At 42.9% G+C, this 19,659-nt stretch overlaps 1 protein-coding gene across 1 annotated transcript in view; it reads left to right on the top strand.

Moving 5' to 3' along the window:
• Positions 1 to 19,659, top strand: part of LRFN2 (leucine rich repeat and fibronectin type III domain containing 2) — a 177,156-nt gene that overhangs the window by 126,538 nt on the left and 30,959 nt on the right. The window contains exon 2 of the mRNA XM_049765336.1: positions 17,377 to 18,804. Coding sequence (XP_049621293.1) covers positions 17,402 to 18,804 — 1,403 coding nt within the window. The 5' untranslated portion in view covers positions 17,377 to 17,401. The remainder of the gene's footprint in view (positions 1 to 17,376; positions 18,805 to 19,659) is intronic.

Genomic DNA, 19,659 nt, shown 5'->3' with positions numbered 1-19,659 from the left:
AGGGAGCTCCCATCCCTGTGTGAAAAGAGATGTTATTAGGAATGCAGAGAGCAAATCTCAGGGTAATGGAGCCTGGTGTTTGCAATAAAAATTTAAATGTGCCGCCTTGGTGGCAACAGCGACTTTGATCTGATCAGCCTGTCAGTGCTTAAGAAGACTGGGTTGTGTAAATGGCAAAACCAAATTGAATTCATATTTACTGCCCTGGAGTCTGTGGGGCTTATTGTTTCCTGCGGATTAATCTCTTTTTCTACTGCCTTTTTCCTGTCCACACCCCAACCCTTCTTCCCCTGCTCTTTCTTTCACTTCTGAGTAATTTTATGATCCAATACTTAGGGAAGTCCAAAGAGGAAAGAGACACCCCCCTCCCGTACTGAGGATTATTTTCCCTTTGTTTTTCTACCTTTACCCTCAGGCCCCCATTCCATTAGGCTGGTCTCTCTGGACAGCTTAATAAAGGCCCTCTAGTCTTGTTTTTAGCCCCAACTGGATGAGAGAGGTGATTATTCCAGTAGCTCCCTCAAACTGTACATCCTCTTCTTTCTCTCACTCTTCTCTCTCTCTCTCTGTCTCTCCTTCAGTCATCCCACACACACACATATACATGCTGGCTTTCCCCCTAAGGACACCCCCAGTACCCCCCTTCATATTGATTTGGCTGAAGCATGTGACATAGGACAGTCTATCCCAGCATACCACAAAAAAAACCCTCTTTTCTACTGTGCTTTTACCCTGACTGACTCCTAGGGAAAGAATGTCACTTGTGAACAGCCAAGACAGCTCCAACAGCAATGTCCTCTTGTTTTCACATCACTTTCTAAGGCAAGGCTGGCCAGCAAGAGAATTCTGTTCCTTGGTCAATAGGCCTGACCTTGGAGAGGTGATGTGAGATTATTTGTAACTCGGTTCCCTCTAACAGGCAAGCTGTAATAATCAAATAAAATCCCATCAAGAAACCAATTTGATTCTCTAATTTTTTATTTTAATAACCAGAGATGTCAGTGGGAGCCCATGTCTGCTATTGTACCAGATGCCAAAATACAGGGCAGAGCAAGCATCTCAGGCCTCAGTGATAAGATGGTACCACTCAGGCAGACTTGTGTGCTTACCAATACCCCAGCCAGGTTGCCCTATGGAGATTCACTACACACTTCCAAGGAAGGTCAGCAACAGGAAGACCTGCTCTCACCTGAAGCCCCAAATGTCGCTAATATCAATCTCTAATATAGGAAGCACAATTGTAGGTTATGCTTTGGACAGAATCCAGACATAATCTTGACTTCAGGGAACCCAGTCTGAGTAGACACAGCCCTGCCTTCAGGGAATTCCATTCTATGGGTTACACGGCCTTACCTCAGATATCTCAGTTTGAGGGGATACAGCCTTGCCTCACTCTGAGGGCTACTCGGTCTAACCCAGGGGTCTCAAACTCGCGGCCCGGGGCCGTTTGCAGCCCTCCATACCACATTTTGTGGCCCGCAGCCGGCCTTCAAGTATCGCAGTATTCGCGATTATTTGCTTACCGAATAATCGCAATAAAAATCGCATTAGTAAGAAAAAAATCGCATTAAACATTCGCATACCCCGAGCAGTTTCGTTTGGGGTATGCAAATGTTTAATGAGATTTTTTGGATTTCTTTTCTTACTAATGCAATTTTTTATTGCGAATATTCGGTAAGCGAAAGCCCTTATGCGGCCCTGCCTCACCCTGACTTTGCCTCCTGCGGCCCCCAGGTAAATCGAGTTTGAGACCCCTGGTCTAACCTCAGGTCTCCAATCTGAGGAGACACAATTTCCTTAGGGAGCCCTAGTCTTAGAAAATTATGTAGACTTGTCACAGAGATCCTCAGTCTGAGTGGAGAGATTAAAAACCCTATACTTGTGGTCCTTAAATGTGATTTTCTGTTTAGATATCAATAAATAGTTGTGTCCTCTATTCACTATGAACTTTAGCATCACCCACCCATTGCTTACCTAAATGGTTTGAAGAAGAAAAGCCAATTTTAATTTTCTCTTGAGCCAAATATAATGAGGAAAGTAAATCATAGAGTGAGAATTCCATAGCAAAATGAAAATGAGTTCTGGATAATCTGCTGCCTTGAATTATCCACCCCACTGCTCCCTTCATTAGCCCAGTCCTAGAGAGGACCCCTGAATGACTTTTTCCCATGAGTGGGCGGGGGACTGGATAAAGGCCATAGGCTCTTGGAGGGAGTGTTAGGGAGTCAGTGAGCCTTGGGGTGCTATGCAATTTTTAGTAGAAGATAAAAAGGTTAAGAGGGCGAGGTGGGTCCTTGGATATGAATCTAGACAGGAAGACCTTGGGCCTCAGCCAAAGGACAGGAAAGGACCAATGGCAAGAAATCCATCTCAAGTCTGCAATCTTTATAATCATTTTGATTTCTAGTTATCTTCAGCTTTAGGCAGAGGACTTTAAAAGATGATCAAAATAGGAGCAAGGGACTTTTTAGAGAAAAATTCTGGTAAATTGGGACTGAATCAAAGCACAGAACTTCCCTGAATGAAATCAGAAGCCCATATTCGTACATGAGGGCTAAGGAGGAAGTTGTCAGGAGGCAAGAGATTAGGAGGCTGAGTCCCAAGTAGATGATGTGAACTGTGGGTTGTCTGTGTCCCAAAAGCAGGGACAGATCACAGGTAACTACGGAGATGAATACATTTGTTGTTGACAACATGGCAGCGGAAGTGCATTTGTTTCCATGAAAGCCGAACAAACAACTCTGTTCCCTCTCCTTTCTTCACACACCCTCCCTTCATATACAGTCTCATTCATATCCAGGCCCTGTTTCTCAAACCAGGCCCTCCCTAACCCACACAACCTTCCATTCAAGCAGACACACCACACCGATCGCTCCCTCACTTACCTCCATTCATGTGACTCCCCCTCACTCTCACACAGAGGCGGCTCCAGACGCTATGTCAGACATGCCTGCTCCCTCACACACACACACATCTCTCCATTCACACTCCTTACCCCTCCACACGTGGGCCTCTCTTATTCTGTCACACAAACTCATTCACACAATGGCTCCCAAAGATCCAAGCTAAAGAGGGCTGGAACACACATATTGGGTTTTCATCCATTTTTCATTCAGTAGTGACCTCAATCATTTTAGTGGGGCACCTTGTTTCACTAAGTTGCCCTGTTTATTTGCTGTTTGAAGTAGTATTGCTGTACAGTCATGCCACCCTGAATGCAATTGTTTCATGTGCAGTTATATCAATTATGACATGAGGTTCTTGATGTGTGACATTATAAATCATCACCTGCATATATTACATTAAGTTTACCACTAACAGTTCAATTCCATCCTTACTATAGAGTTGATCTCTTTTACTCAAACAGCCCACCTTTTCCCTCTCAGTTGGGTCTTTTTTTATTTTTATTTTTGGTTTTATAGCCTAGAAGACTATTCTCACCATATAGCTACCAAAGTGCAATTCATAATTTTCTTTTTAATATAATAATACCCCAAATTTCCTTTTATAATCCAAGCACCTATTTTTTTTATTTAGTTCAGATGTTTGTTTAGTTTCTCTATATGCCACCTATGAAGGGATTCATGTTTCTTTTTGTTCCTAGGTTTTTGTTAAACACTTATAAGCATGTGACTCATATTTATTTCCTTGATTCTGACATTTCTATAGTATCCCAGTCTCAGTTGGCCTCTTCTCTAAATAAATTATAATATGAGGTTCCCTTGGTCTGAATTCCTTGAAAATAGACTTGAACGTAAGTGTTAACTTAGGGGAATCTTAGGACACAGGGGAAGTGGTATGGGACATTAGAGGGAGAAGGAAAGCAGTTAGTATAATAGAATCTACTGAGAGCAGGTAAACTGCAAAGGGCTCAGTGTCTCTGAGAACTTCTAGGAAACAGCCTAGAAAGTACCCAAAGGGTGAGAAATTAGAGAGATCCTTGCTAGTACTGCTGAGGTGAAGGGGGTTCTATTCTGTGATATTGCTTCTGGTACACCACAGACAAGAGTGAGTACACCCCTGCAACAAATAAGCCAATGTGGACAGAGTAAGGACAGTTCCAGACAAGGTGTGTTATGTCTGTATTCAAGAGTGAATTTATTCCTTCCTTCCTCACTTATCACACACATCCCAGGAGCCTGCTCTGAGTCCAAGAAGACAGAATTTCTTTCTATTGGGATTTGGAACTGAACAAAAACAGTCCCTGCTAGAAAGGGGTTCCCAGGTGAAAGGGAAGGAAGACATAGAATTAAGCTGCAAAACAATAGAGGCTATTATAGATGCATTAACACGGAGGCATAATGCTGTCATGGAGAGGAGAGAGGAAGTGCTTCTGCACTTAATAACAATTTTTGATCACATCTGCTTATTTAGCACAGTAGAAGTTGAAACAGACTAAATGGGCTCATTCTGCTCTTCTAATGTTTTAGACATCACTTTCCTCTTTCTTCCCTCTAGCCAGCCCTAACTCAGATCATTCTTTTTTTTATGAACTCCTGTGGAAGTCAGGATATGGCTTCTGTCACATGGCTTTTTTGGGGGACAGCACAGAAAATGCTTTTCTCCATTGATGGTGGGTGGGTGGGGTATCTTTTTAGTCAGGAAACTAGGAAATTCAGAGGGAGGGTAATTCCTGAAGGTCTGAGTCTCTCTCAATCCTAGTCTCTCTCTCTCTCTCTCTTCTCTCTTTCTTTCTCTCTCTTTCTCTTTCTTCTTTCCTTTCTCTCTCTCTCTCTCTCTCTCTCTCTCTCTCTCTCTCTCTCTCACACACACACACACACACACACACACACACACACATTCTCTCTCATTCTCTTTCTCTCCCTTAAAGTAGGAGTTGAGATAGACTCACAGATTTTAAAGTCAGTGTGACCTGATCTTGTTGGAGGTGTCTGAGGTCAGAGCCTCTGCATTTCCGTAAGCTGGTGCACTGAGGAATCAGGAGCTGATCTCCTTCACAGACACTTTGAGCATAATGCTCCTACCACTGTGCTCAAATTCTAGAAGGATTCTAATAAAGAACATTATTAAGGCCTTGAATAATCAGATCTCTAATATTTGTTCACTTTCCTTACCCACAGAAACCTCAAAATGTGATTTCCTGAGAATCTGCTAGAAGGAGGAATTGGATATGGTGGGGGCTGGGCCATCATCTAGCAATTTCTAGAGCAGAATAGAAGCTCCTTTAACCATCAAGCACCCTTTCCTCTGCACCCCCAGCTTCTGCTTCTTCCCCAATGTATCCCCTGGCATCCTAGTAGCTCCCTGCAGGCCTGGCCTTGGGTGGTATGATTTATGGGGAGAAGCCATGGCCTGCAAGGGCAAGTCTGAAAGGAAGATGCAGGCGCTATGCCTGTCCTGACAGATTGAACCCCTCCTACTTTTATTAATTCACACTTTGCTGGCCCTGAGCACCCTGAAGGGGATGATTTTTTTTTTCTTTTACCGGAAGCAGAGACAGGCATCTCACAGGCTCCAGGGGCGGTGGCTCCTTGGCTGGTTGCTAAGGTATCTTTTAAATGGAAATCAGGGTGGAGAAATAGCACATATATTGTGCCAGCCATCTGCTAAATGTTCCGTCTGATGTCTGGGAAAAGCTAGAGGTGCTCTGATGGAGACAGAAACAGGGGAGATGGGGAGAGAGGCCTGGCGCCCAGTCCCATGTAAAGGAGCAACAACTTTTCTTTTCGGACACCCATGCCTGCCTGTTGGTTTTCACTCTGTCCTCATTTCCACCCCCTCTCCTTTGTTTTAAATATAAAATCCCATCTGGAGATTCCGATTACAAACCATCAGCCTTGTTCCACAATTCTATATTTATTGCCAGTATATTTAAAGTGTGCGCATGCCTGTGTGAGTAAGTGCATGTGTGTATGTATGAGTGCATGCATATGTGAGTATGCCCATGTGAATGTACATATGTATCTGAGAGAGAGAACAAGAGAGAGGAAGAGAATGAGAGAGACAGACAGCCCCATTCAGGTGACTCTCTGAGCTCAACGGGCTCTGCCTCTGAGACCACCGGCATCTCTTCCAGGCACATCCCCTCCTGCTGACATTCAGTGGAATGACCAGGTGGCACAGGTGAGGAGCCAACCCCACTGTGGAAACCGTCGTTCCTCAGCCAATAACTCCCCAGGGACCGCCTTTATTTCTAGGTTCTTGGAACACGGCAGGCCTCATACCATATTCACGTCTTGGTTCTTATCGGGGATGCCTGAGCAGATGCCAAACACTTAGATCTGGGAGGGGAGTTGCCCACTGCACAGGTTTTTTAACTCAGGCAACCCAGAGGGCAGGAAGTAGAGGCTCCCCGTAATAGCACAAGCACTCCCAAGGGAGTAGGGACCTAGTGAGGACCCTGAAAGAAGCCAGGGAGGGAGGAGGCACCATATCCCCTTGCTCAGCTCCCAGGGCCTCTTGCCCTCCTGCACTGTCGCTCTAGGAAAGTCTGCTCTTCCTCCCCAGTGCAGTTCCTCCAAGAAGCTCCTCCTTTTTTCTCTCCCCTCCCCCACACCTTCCCTCCCTCCAGATTTCCCCAGCAGACAGGCTTCCCGCTTCGCAGAGGCAGCTCCTCTGATCCTGACATTTGATACCAGCCTCCATTTCAGTTTCCATGCCTGCACACCTCTCACTTTGCCAAGGAATAATCCTATAGCCCCTCCTGCCCACCACTTCCATCTAGGTCTTTGTTCCTAAAACCAGCTTCTCATCCCCACTTCTCCCTGCTCCTCCATACCATCCACACCTTTGCCAGAAGCTTGTGGGGGGGGGGGTAGGGGGGAGCATGTCTCCTCTCATGTTTGTTCAAATCCCTGTTCAAGAATGCCTCAACCCAGGCTTACAAAAATTATACCTTCCCACCCCACCCGCCCCAATTTGGGTTTAAGCTGCTTTTTGTTTGGCTGTTAGAGTAATATATTAAGTGACAGTTCTCTCCAAAGACAATTTTAATTAAGATTCAATAGTCACTTCCCTGTCAGTAATCTTCCATGCTGATTACTTAAAATATATTTACCCAGCTCTATTATGTCACAGATTTGAATTCATTAGACATTTGTTAATCCTCAACAAACTCCTTTAAACACACACACACATACACATGCACAACGTGGCTTGTTTCATATAATCTACTATAGTGGGTGCTCAGGTTCTTGTCTCCATGCAGCCAAAACTGAAAGCAAGAGATCAGAGCTCCAATGACCGAATTTATCAAAGATTTTATTTGAGGGAATGGGAAAAGAAGGTAAAGGAAGCTCTCAGGGTCACAGGAAGGATTCCAGAGAAAAGCAGAGATCTTTTTTACTTATTACCCTTTTCTTACAAAGCTGGAGTGAATGTGTGTGTGTGTGTGTTTTTTTTGTTGTTGTTGTTGATTTTAAAATAGGTGAAGCATGGTAAAGCATGTTGAGATTTTATGTTGTCCTGTCATCCAGCCTACTGGGTAGAGCCCAAGTCATCAATTATTAAATACTACCACCTAGGCCATGCATTGAAACATTATGTACATTATAGTAATTCCTTTTCTTAGGGCTGTATTCCTAATATATCTTCACCCCTCCTATAAAATCATGGTGTTGAAAGGGAGTTCACGAGACAAAGATGAGCACCACCCGGAGAGGCCAAAATGGGAGTCTTTATTAAAAAGTCAGTAACCACAAGCAAACTGACTAGCTTCCTAAAGAACTTGTGGCCTAAGTACAGTCAGGAGGAGTTTATAAATTCAAAAATCACATACTGACCAGACAGTAAATATAATGAGAAGGAGCTGCAGGAGCTGTGATGAGCAAAACAAGTTACAGAGGCAAAATAAACTAGTTAACAGTTAAGCTGATTTATGGTCATAGTCATGAAGAACAACTCACTTGTGGTTTTGGAGTTATGGGAGACAATCATGATTAGATGGCTATGGGGTACAAAAATGATTGGGGGTGATGATTTCAGGAGCTGAACTGTTTATGGGCTGTACTTGTTAATGGGTTACACTTGACGCTTGGAACAATGGAGGAATAAGATGGAGTCCCTTTTGTCAGGAGCCCCCAGCTCAACAGGACAAAGCCATTGAAAAACAATGAGATCCTCCTACATGGGCATTCTCTCACCTAACCCCCATTCCAGAGGCAGATGACAGAGACAGGACAGAAAGGCCCAAAGGTTACTATGGAGAAGAGCTGCTGTCTAGAATGGACGGACTGTGAGGGAATCACTCCCTTCACACACACACACACACACACACACACACACACACACACACACACACACACACCAGGGTAGGGAAGAGAACTGTAAAGACAAAGGTTTTATTGCCACAGGAAGTTGATTCCTACTAGTGGTAGTTTCTCTGGTGTGTTGAAGAAAGCAGCATCAAGAAGAGAAATCATCTCCTCTCTCTACCTACCTTTATGATTTGGGGAGATGCCTGAGGGAAATTAGGTGTGATGAGAATCTTCTCTGAATACTTGCATGGTAAAGACCTCATGCTGGTACCTCAAGGTACCAGTCCCTTGAGGTAGTTGTTAAATCTCACCTTGGTTCCTCTTGTTCTACCTGGCATTGTAGATAATCCCTACTATCCAATTTCTCATGGAATCCAGGTTGGAGCCCCGGAGTTGCTCTTTGCAGAGAAAGGAAGTCAACCCTCAACCTTATCCAGGCTTTCCTGGTCCATCACAGAAAAGAATTTCAGGAGGAGGTGAATAGTGAAGTGAAACTAGTTTATTTGGGAAATAAGGGAAGAGGAAGAAAAGTACTTCCTCAAGGAAGAACAAGGGTTTCTTGTAAATACACATCCCAAATGAGCTGCAGAGAATTACCAAGGAGGAAAGTGGATGCCATTAAGAAAGTTTATGTTGAGTGAAGGCCATTTTGCCTTGCATGAGGCAGACCTAGGTTCAATCCCTGGTGCCCCATATGGTCTGGATTCAATTCTTGGTGCCCCATATGTTCCTCTGAGCCTGCCAAGACTGATCCCTGAACAAAGAGCCAGGAGTAAGCCCTGAGCAACTGCAGGTATGGCCTCAAACTAACAAATAAAAGTACAAATGAAACAACAGAAGTGTATGTCTCAGGCAGATGTAGGCCAAAGAAGCTCTATGGTCAGAAAAATACATATCTCAGATGTAGACAAACATGTGACTCTTTCTCTGCGAAAGAGTCTCTTTCTCTGTCTCTTTTCCCAAATTGCCCCAAGTCTTTTTGCTAGAACAATTACAAAGTTAGGAATTGTTGATGGTCTTTCTTTGAGATGTTAGCATACATGGCCTTTGTTGCAGGAGAGGGTCTTTGTTACCTTTCAGAGAGTCCAACTAGGCTCTTGGCCTGAAATTTTGCATCTTAAAGGTCTTAGAGACTGTAGTCTGGTTTAAGTTCCAGACAGTATTTTTTCCCCCAATATACATTACCAGCACATATACCCCATCTCTTTGCCTGCAGCAGAGTTAATTAAAATAAAATATCACTGCTACCTGGAGGAAAAGAGAACTTTGTTTTCTGAAGTTTAAGCTTCACTGGCTGCCCTGCTGCCTGGAGGAAGGAGAAGAGGAAAAACCTTACCTGCTGCTTCCCCACTCCTGAACCACAATACAGTGAAATTGGAAAATTTGTACCATTTAGGCAAGCTGAGGCATTTCAATAAAAGAGAAATTTACAATTAAAGTTATAGAAAAAGACAAAGCATTTAACTTTTGAAGAATTTGTGGCAATTTTCTATATCCTAGCCAACAAAAATATTCATTTGAACTTCGTGATTAAAGACAGAAAATATGCTAGGTATGAGGCTAATTGAGGTGGAGAGGAGAGAGATTTGGGACATTGGTGATGGGAATGTTGCACTGGTGAAGGGGGGTGTTCTTTGCATGACTGAAACCCAACCACAATCATGTTTGTAATCAAGGTGTTTAAAAAAGATATTAATTTAAAAAAGAGAATTCCAAAGTTAGCTTGTTAGAGGAGGTCAGGTCCGATCTCCCTATGGAGTTTCAAGTGGGTCTGTTCTTCCAGGGGCTTTACAAGGGGCTGAAATGTAGATAGGTGAGGTGGGTGCATAATGCTTTCAGGGCCAAAAATGATATGGAGAAATATAGGGGTATGGCTCAGTAGTGAAAGATGCATGCTTTGTCTATGGCTGGGGGGACCTGAGTTTACACCACAGCAACCACATGCCCCCTCTCACCACCACTGGTAGGTCTCTTGTTCATCGATGATTCCCAGGCTCTTTGATAATTTCAAGAATGAAAATACTGAGTAATAAATAGGCTCAGACTCAGACTTAGAAGATAGTGTTAAGGCTTAGGATTGAAGGACGAGACTCCACACTTGGAGCAAAAAAGATTTGCTAAACTTGATTCCATCAGCCACAAGCCCCATACTGAAACAGGGCAATTACCCAAGAGGAGAAGATCATGCCCAAGGTTACAAATCAGATTATATAGGGAGGGGATATAGGGAGTTTCTGGCTTCTGATGATCTTTAAAATGACTGGCTATTGTCTAGGGTACCTTCCTACTTCCCTCTCATGTCCTTTTCAGATGGTATGGCCAGGTAGCTTGGGGTGGTTTTAATGGGAACAGGCTTGAGAAAGCCTAACATATGGTTTACAACATGTGGTCCTTACAAAACGGTGTCTTTCCTTGTTCAGAACCCAGGAGTCCACATTAGAAAAATTTATTAGAAAGAGGAGAAAAAGGAAAAGAAATTTTTCATTTGGGGAGGAACTTAGTTAATTATGGGCTGAGTTTGCAGGGCTTTTATAGAAAATCTGGAACTGTGTAGGCCTTAAAGGGCTCTTTACATTCATTCCTTATCAATTGAGAAGGATGTTACAAAGAATACAAGGATCTTATACAGTGGTCTTGCTACTTTCAGTCTTTGGGTCTGGCCATTTGCCTTAGATATTACTCATTATCTTAGTCTCCCAGTGAACCTAAACTCTGAGGCGGAATTCAATGGTCTTAGGGAATTATAGATATATTTAAAAATGTGGAATGGAGCATTCAAAAATGAGCTGCTTGTAGCAGCTGGCAAGGGAAAACTAAGACATATTTTTCAGTATATGTATATATATTTGATCTAACACTCTAGGATCCTAAGCAGTACCATATCCCTGACCCTTCCTTGTTAAATATCTCCAGGAATGGTCTCTGAGTTTCATGAACACTGCTGGGGAAGTAAGTGGGAAGTGAGACTTTAGATTCTTTATCAGTGACAAAAATAGAAAGAACTCTGTGAAATCACTGTGTCCACAGTTTACTACACAAAGGGAACCTATATGGCACTAGTTGCTACAACTTGGACTCTGGGCCCAACCAGTCATTCCATATCTTAGACAACCTATTAGAGCATATGGGCATTTCTGCCTGGCCTATATACTGCTTTCCCTGGCAATACTACTGAGCAATATCACAGACATTCAGAATTCCACCTTCCTTCCATACCATGTACTCCTGTGTACACTGCCCGCATCTTTAGTGGAATATGAGATACTTTAAAAGATGACTGATGTGAAGTAGAAGAGAGATAGCAGCCTCAAGATGGGAATCTACTTTTCTCTGTCTCCCCATCTTAGTCATCTGAGGAAGTGCCTGAGAAAACTAGGACTAATCAAACTGCAATGAGCACCTGCACAGTACAAACCTCATGGCTCACTGCTTCCATGACATGGTTATCAAACCTTACTTAAATCTCACTTATTCTGACCAGTGTGGAAAATGACCCCAGCACCCAATTTAGGGGCAAATTGGGGAACCTAGGCTGGAGAGAGGAATTTCTCTTCAGGAAAGTCAGTTCTAAATTCTTATCCAGGCTTTATAGGTTCACTGCCTGGCCTCATAGAAAATAATTTTAGAAGATGATAAATAGTGAAATAAAAGTTTTAGTATAGAGATTATAAGGAAGAAAAGAAAGTGGGTTTTTCCAGTGAGGGAATAGATCTCAAATGGAGATATGGGTTGCCACTTAGAATGGGGAGACTTGTCGCTTACATTTGCAGAATTGGTTTTCATAGATTTTCTCCCAAACTTCCCATATATGGGGTTTTCTGCGTACGTAACAATCGCTTTGGCACTGTTAAGGGAACTTTTGCTGTCTATATTCATATCTTTATCACAATCCTTGTTTCTGCGGAGCTACTTTTCAGAAAAGGACACCCAGCCTTCCCTTGTGCCTCTGCTAGCATCAATTCAGTCTTATCAGATCTCAGTTCCTTTGTCCACAATATGCATCCAGCCATAATGCTTTATGTAACTGTAGGACTAGTGACTTCTAGTCACTAGTAACTTCTTCAAATTCCATCCTAATTTTATTATTTTCTGAAAACTCATTGCAGACCTGTTCCCACCCCCACATCTACCATTTCTTTCAATGCCATTCCCTACTGCAAGTAGGGAGGGAGGTGTCCAGGACCTAGGGACATAGGGCCTGACTCTGACTTTGTTTAGAAAAGTACAGCTGATGATGGCAAAAAGTTTCTGGAGCTGTGACCAGTCTAATTGATCAAGATGGTCTTTTCTGCTAATTAGTCCAGTGAACCCTGGGCCATATGGACACGGCACTCAGTGCCAATTCAATAACCTTGTTTGCTCAGCCTCATTTCATTTATTCATTCCACTTATATTAGTTTGGGCTTTTGCACTGAGTTGGGGATGGAGCTGAGTACTGGGGATATAGTGATGAGTATACAAGACAAATAATTTATATGCTTTTTTCCAGGTCATTATAGATGAGGTAAGTAATTAAGGAGATAGAATTAAAAGCTTGTTGAGTGTGGTGTAGGGAGAATAACAAACTGCTATGGGGCAAAGAGCAGGAGGGCCTAATTTGATCTCAGTTATGGAGAGACTTCCAGGAAGAGGTGGTGTCTCATGGAACAGGCAGGGGTAAAGATGAGAGAGAAGCCAGCAAGAGAGTAGTGAGAGTCAGAAGTCTGGGGACAGTAAAGTACAATGTTGTGTCTGAAATATGAAGAGCATAGGGAAGCAGAGCCCCAAGAGAAGCTGGAGAGGGCCAGCTCTTGCAAAGACTTGCACTTGTGCTGAAAAAAATGAGTATTTCTGCTGACTAATAAGGTCCTTATTAATTGCATCAGGATCCATGAAAAATGGAGCTGGGAGGCCTTTGTAAATAAGTTCTGAGAATTATTGCCAGTGAGAGACATGATTCCCATGTCTTTTCCATCACATAAAAGAATTTCAGGAGAAGATGAATATTGAAGTAAAACCAATTTATTTGCAAAATAAGAGGAGGCAAGGAGAGATACATGTTTAAGAGAGAGCATGAGCTTCTCTAGAGTAGAAAGCTCAAGTACACATCTCAGGCCATTTCCTCTTTTATGATTTTCTGAAATTTCCTCCCACACCCCCTCACCAGTCCATTGCTAGGATAATTACCAAGGGGTAGACCTAGGAGCTGTTGATGGTCTTCTTTTGAAAGGAAATTTTCCTGTGTGTTTGTTTTTTTTGTTTGTTTGTTTGTTTGTTTTTTTGTCACACCCGGCAGTGCTCAGGGGTTACGCCTGGCTCTACGCTCAGAAATCGCTCCTGGCAGGCTTGGGAGACCATATGTGATCTCGGGATTCAAACCACTGTCCCTCTGCATGCAAGGCAAATGCCTTACCTCCATGCTATCTCTCCAGCCCCTTTCCTGTGGTTTTTATAAGAGAAGTTGAGACTATCCTTTCCAAGGTCTAGCAACCTCTTCTCCCAGGAATTCATCAATGCACCTGGCCTAGAATTCTGCATCTCTATGGTTTTCTATGCTCTCAAGATAAGTCTTTTGTGTCAAAATCTTTCTTGCATTTGGGTTGGTTTTAGGTTCAGGAAAATGTATTTCTTAATATACTTAATATTTTTTAAATATACTTTTCCTGTCTGCAACAAAGGAATAGGTACTAAGAAAGCCTGGTTGCTTCACCCATGAAACAAGCATTTGTACAAAGCTCAGAGCCAGTTGCATCCCGCTTTTTTATACATGGGCAGACTTCCTCTTCTCTCTTTCCTTGATCAGCCCTCCATGAAAAACAAGATGAGATAATATAATCTGTTCATAAGGAAAGAAGCTTTCCTGCCCCCTTGTTCTTGATCCCTCTGGGTCATCAGCCTGGTGGAACTCTCTCCCAATGTTGCTTTCTTATGTTCATGTATAAATTTTTCTGGGAAAAGAATTCTGACTTTTTGTGAATTTCTCTTTCTTCAGAATCAAAAAACCTTGGTTCTGAATTAGTTTGAACATAGAGAAAGATGGTAGGTTTGCGATTTTCGGTTAGGGTAGGTTGAGACTCACAGCCAAGAAGATGAACTGTCTAATGGAGGAGAGCATGGAATAGAATTCTGTAGAATTTGGCACATCAACAAAGGCATTTAATGAGGCATTCACAATAAAGATGAAAAGAAAGTAATTATCTGGTACAGATATCAGCTGTTTCTATAAGAGTCAAGATAGCAAATAAGTCAGACTTTGCAGGGCACATTATATCTGCTGCCATGATCACTTTTGACATTGTATCATGAAAAAGTGCCATAAATAAACAATATGTTAATTATTTGATGATATTTTAGAGTAATTATTTAATACAACTTTATTTATAAAACAGGTGACAGACTGAGTTTGGCCCTTGGCTTTAGTTCATCAACACCTGCTCCCTCACTGTCCAGTATGGTAGCCAACAGCTCCATATGGCTAGTAAGCACTAGAAATGTGCTTATGTGTTAAATACAGAGCAGATTTTAAAGCTTTAGTACAACTAAAAGAATGTTAAACATCTTATTAATAATTGTAGTGGTGACATTTTATAATATTTTGGATTAAACAAAATAGATCATCAAAATTTACTTCACCTGTTCCTTTCTAAATCTTATGCTAGGATCACTAAATTTTTTTAAATTACATTTTGAACCTACTATTATATGCTAATGGACAGTACTATTCAAAAATAGCTTTATCTAGGCTGGAAAAATATTACAGCAGGTAAAGCATTTGGTTTCTTGCAGCCAACCTGAGTTCAATCCCTGGCAGCACATATGGTCCTCTGGGCTCCTCAAGAAGTGATCCCTAAATGAAGAGCCAGGAATAAGCTAGGTCTGGCCCAACTCCCCTTACTCCCCAATAAAAAATAATACATCCTCTAAATGAAATAGAGGGTAAGGCTTTGACCCTGATGCAGTTCAGAAAAGAGATTCATCCTGTAAAAGAAACAACCATGAAATTCAAATCTTTACAGTAAAACAAATACCCTATTGGAATAAATGTTTTAATATTTAAAATGTCTTCCCTTTTTATCTGAGAGTTGTTTTGTCTGTGTCTATTTTCCTCAAATTGGGAGCTATGGATGTCTCTACTTGCTCAAAATGGTAATAAGAGTGCTTTGGTTATTTTTTTTTAATGGGGAATGAAGCAATGGTGAATTAAACAGGAATTAAATATTCATCCAGTTTCTTTACTGCAGCAGAATTTCTCAACCTTCTGAACTTACTAATGTGTAGAGAGAGCCTTTACAAGGGTGAACTAGATAGAAAACACATTGCCAAGTTTTTGGCCTGCGATGCTTATCTTGCAAAACTCTTATTTGCAACCCTAGAAGACAATTTGAGAATTCCTTTTTGTTTGTTTGTTTTGTTTTGTTTTGTTTTGTTGGGCCACACCTTCGGTGCTCAGGGGTTACAACTGGCTCTGAGCTCAGAAATCACTCCTAGCAGGCTTGGAGGACCATATGGGATGCCAGGGATCAAACCCAAGTCTGTCCTGAGTTGGTTGCATGCAACGTAAATGCCCTACTGCTGTACTATCACTCTGGTCCCCAATTTGAGAATTTTTGGCTGAGAGATGCCAATGTTATAGTTTTTCTAAAACTACAACTCAATTAATAGTTTTGGCATGACATAAATGGCCCTCATTTTTCAACATGACATAGTGAGAAAACAGATTTGGAGGCACAATACCCTGAGCCAAATTCTTTTGGGTTTTTTGTTATTGCTTTTGCTTTGGGGCCACTATGACAGTGTTTAAGGTGTACTCCTGGTTCTACAATTAGGGATTACTCTTGCCAGGGCTCAAGGGACCATAAGGAATGTGGGAATCAAACCCAGGTTGGTTGTATGGAAGGTAAGCATTTTACCTGTTGTAATATTTCTCCAGCCGCAATTGAGCCAAAGTCTTGTCCTTCCCTCTGGAGATATTCATTCAGGAGAAACCATGAAAACAGGAACGACAATGTGCTGGGCCATACTTTAGGCCTTGAGTAGAGTATAATTAAGTCCTGACCTCTAGGATGTTTCTGGCAGAAGACAAATAATTAACAAGACAAGTGGATAAATAATGCAAACATGTTCAGTATAATTAGAGCCATGGAGAAGATACCAAGCAGAGAAAAGTAACCTGCACACTTACTTGATAGAATATTGAGTAGGAGGCGACTTAAAAGTCAAGACTAGGTGGAATACAATGTATGTAATAAAGTTGGTTAAATAAAATTTTTTTTTGTTTTGAACCACTGATATGACCATACACATAGATCAATGTTGAACACAGTGCAATACTTACTAAATATGCATGTATATATAAGTGTGAGTATGTAAAAAAAAAAAAAGACTAGATGGAGGTGATGAGGCAGAGAGCCACATTTTACTAACATAAACATAGCAGCTTTTCTTTATGAAAGATGTTCTTTATACCCTAAGAAGACGATATTTGTGAAAGGATCTAACTAACATATGACAAATGATCAGAAGTCTCTGCCTTTCCACTTTTCTTTCTACTTCTTTGAACTCTCAAATAGGCATTCACTATGTCAGTTCTTCAATGTGAAGAAGTTAACCAAAGCCAATTTCCTCTAACTCTGACATCTCTTGGGGCCAGTTCTCTCCTTGTCCATGTCCTTGATCTTAAGGAACTCTGGTCTCATTTCATTTCATGCTCAGCCAAAAATCAATTAAAGTAAAATTAATTCCAAATACACCAGTGACACATTTTTCTGTATCCTTCGATTATTAGATGAACTATGGATATGGAGTTATCCATCTATCCATCTTTTTTTTTTTCAATCATTCATCCATCTAACAAAGATTTCTAGAAACTGTTTATTTCAAGCACTTTGCTAGATGGGTGAGTTACAGCAATGAACAAAACATCCAAAGTAGATATCTGTCCTTGTAAAACTGCGTTTTAATGGGGGAAAAAAGGAAATAATCCAGGAATATAGTGAACAAGTAAATTCAATTATTTGTTAGATATTAAAACTAAGTAAAAAGGGAAAGTGGATATGTACCAAAGAGATTGGTAAGGAGAGATTGCTGCTCACCATAGGGGGTGTTAATTGGAAAGAAAGGGCTCTGGGAAAGGGTTTCAGAAGTCATCTCCTCTTCCTGACCTTGTGTCCATCTTTTACAGGGGCCGTGTCCTGAGTGACCAGACCATGGAGACCCTGCTTGGTGGCCTGCTAGCGTTTGGTATGGCGTTTGCTGTGGTGGATGCCTGCCCCAAGTACTGTGTCTGCCAAAACTTGTCTGAGTCACTGGGGACCCTGTGCCCCTCCAAGGGGCTGCTCTTTGTGCCCCCTGACATTGACCGGCGGACAGTGGAGCTGCGTCTGGGTGGCAACTTTATCATCCATATTGGCCGCCAGGACTTTGCCAACATGACAGGATTGGTGGACCTGACGCTGTCCAGGAACACCATCAGCCACATTCAGCCCTTCTCCTTCCTGGACCTTGAGAGCCTGCGTTCTCTACACCTTGACAGCAACCGGTTGCCCAGCATTGGTGAGGACACACTCCGGGGCCTGGTCAACCTTCAGCACCTCATAGTAAACAACAACCAGCTGGGAGGCATTGCTGATGAGGCCTTTGAGGACTTCCTGCTGACACTAGAGGATTTGGACCTCTCCTACAACAACCTCCATGGCCTGCCTTGGGGTTCAGTGCGGCGCATGATTAACCTCCACCAGCTGAGTCTGGACCACAACCTGCTGGACTACATTGCCGAGGGCACCTTTGCAGACCTGCAAAAGCTGGCTCGCCTTGATCTCACCTCAAACCGGCTGCAGAAACTACCCCCTGACCCCATCTTTGCCCGCTCCCAGGCTTTCTCTGTCCTGACTGCAACACCCTTTGCCCCTCCCTTGTCTTTCAGTTTTGGGGGTAACCCACTGCACTGCAATTGTGAGCTCCTCTGGCTGCGAAGGCTGGAAAGGGAGGATGACCTGGAGACTTGCGGCTCCCCAGGGGGACTCAAGGGTCGCTACTTCTGGCATGTGCGGGAGGAAGAATTTGTATGTGAACCTCCACTCATCACTCAGCACACACACAAGCTGTTGGTGCTGGAGGGCCAGGCAGCCACACTCAAGTGCAAGGCCATCGGGGACCCCAGCCCTCTCATCCACTGGGTGGCCCCTGATGATCGCCTGGTGGGGAACTCCTCAAGAACTGCCGTGTATGACAACGGCACCCTGGACATACTCATCACCACATCTCAGGACAGTGGGGCCTTCACCTGCATAGCTGCCAATGCTGCAGGGGAGGCCACAGCCACTGTGGAGGTCTCCATTGTGCAACTGCCACACCTCAGCAACAGCACCAGCCGTACTGCGTCCCCTAAATCCCGCCTTTCGGATATTACTGGCTCCAGTAAGACCAGCCGGGGAGGTGGAGGCAGTGGAGGTGGGGAACTTCCCAAGACTACCCCAGAAAGGGCTGTCCTTGTGTCGGATGTGACTACCACTTCAGCCCTGGTCAAGTGGTCGGTCAGCAAGTCAGCACCCCGAGTAAAGATGTACCAGCTGCAGTACAACTGCTCTGATGATGAAGTGCTGGTTTACAGGTGAGCCAAGAAGTGTCTGCTTGTGGAAGGACAAAGGGATAGGGAGAGGTCTGAGCTGACCTTACCTAGGAAACTCCTCCCTAAAGGTGCAGCTGGGGCTTCTGGTCAAATAAGAGGTGACTGTTGTACAGGTAAGAGTAGAGTAAAAGAAAAGTAAATGCTATTTGCAAAGAAAGGAGACCACTCACATGGTAATCTGAAGAGATGTTTGCAAGTAACACGGCTCCCGGTGATGTGGCAATGGGAAGTGGCTATGTGGCTATAAGCATGCCAATGCCCCAGCCAGGTGGCAGGCAAGACCTAGGAGCAGACGCTTGCTGTAAGAGCATCCCTGGTTAAAGTTTTGAGATCAGGAATAGTAGAATTCAGATCATAGGGTTACAAATTGCTGGTCAGTTCAAGCTTCTTGACCTACTTCAATTTTCCTCCACTGTTAAATGGGCATAACTTACAGTTCACTTAGTTTGAAATCTTGGATGCAAATAATTGTACTCAACTCTTAACTGGGAAATGTGTTGGTTTATAGAATTGAAAAAATTATACTCTGCTTGATTCCATGCCCTTATCACACTGTACTTTCATTTTCTTCACTTCCCTAATTCTCATTTCCTTCTGGATTGACTTGCGAGATAGCATATTTCCTCTGAGCACATCTAGAAAGGAGTCCCTTTTCCAGACTGAGTCCAGAGAGAGTTTTGATCTGTCATAGGAGGCTCTGTAACTTGAACCTTCAAATTATCAGCTGATAAAATGATGAGACTCTGAGGCAGAAGATCTTGCATTTTTATTTTTATTTTGGGGGGGTTTTGGGGGCCACACCTGGTGGCACTCCTGGTTACTCCTTACTCTGTGCTC

The sequence above is a fragment of the Suncus etruscus genome, chromosome 18 (assembly GCF_024139225.1).
Source record: "Suncus etruscus isolate mSunEtr1 chromosome 18, mSunEtr1.pri.cur, whole genome shotgun sequence".
NCBI lineage: Eukaryota > Metazoa > Chordata > Mammalia > Eulipotyphla > Soricidae > Suncus > Suncus etruscus.
Note: the sequence above shows the minus strand (reverse complement) of the source record. Positions and strands in the feature narration are given on the sequence as shown.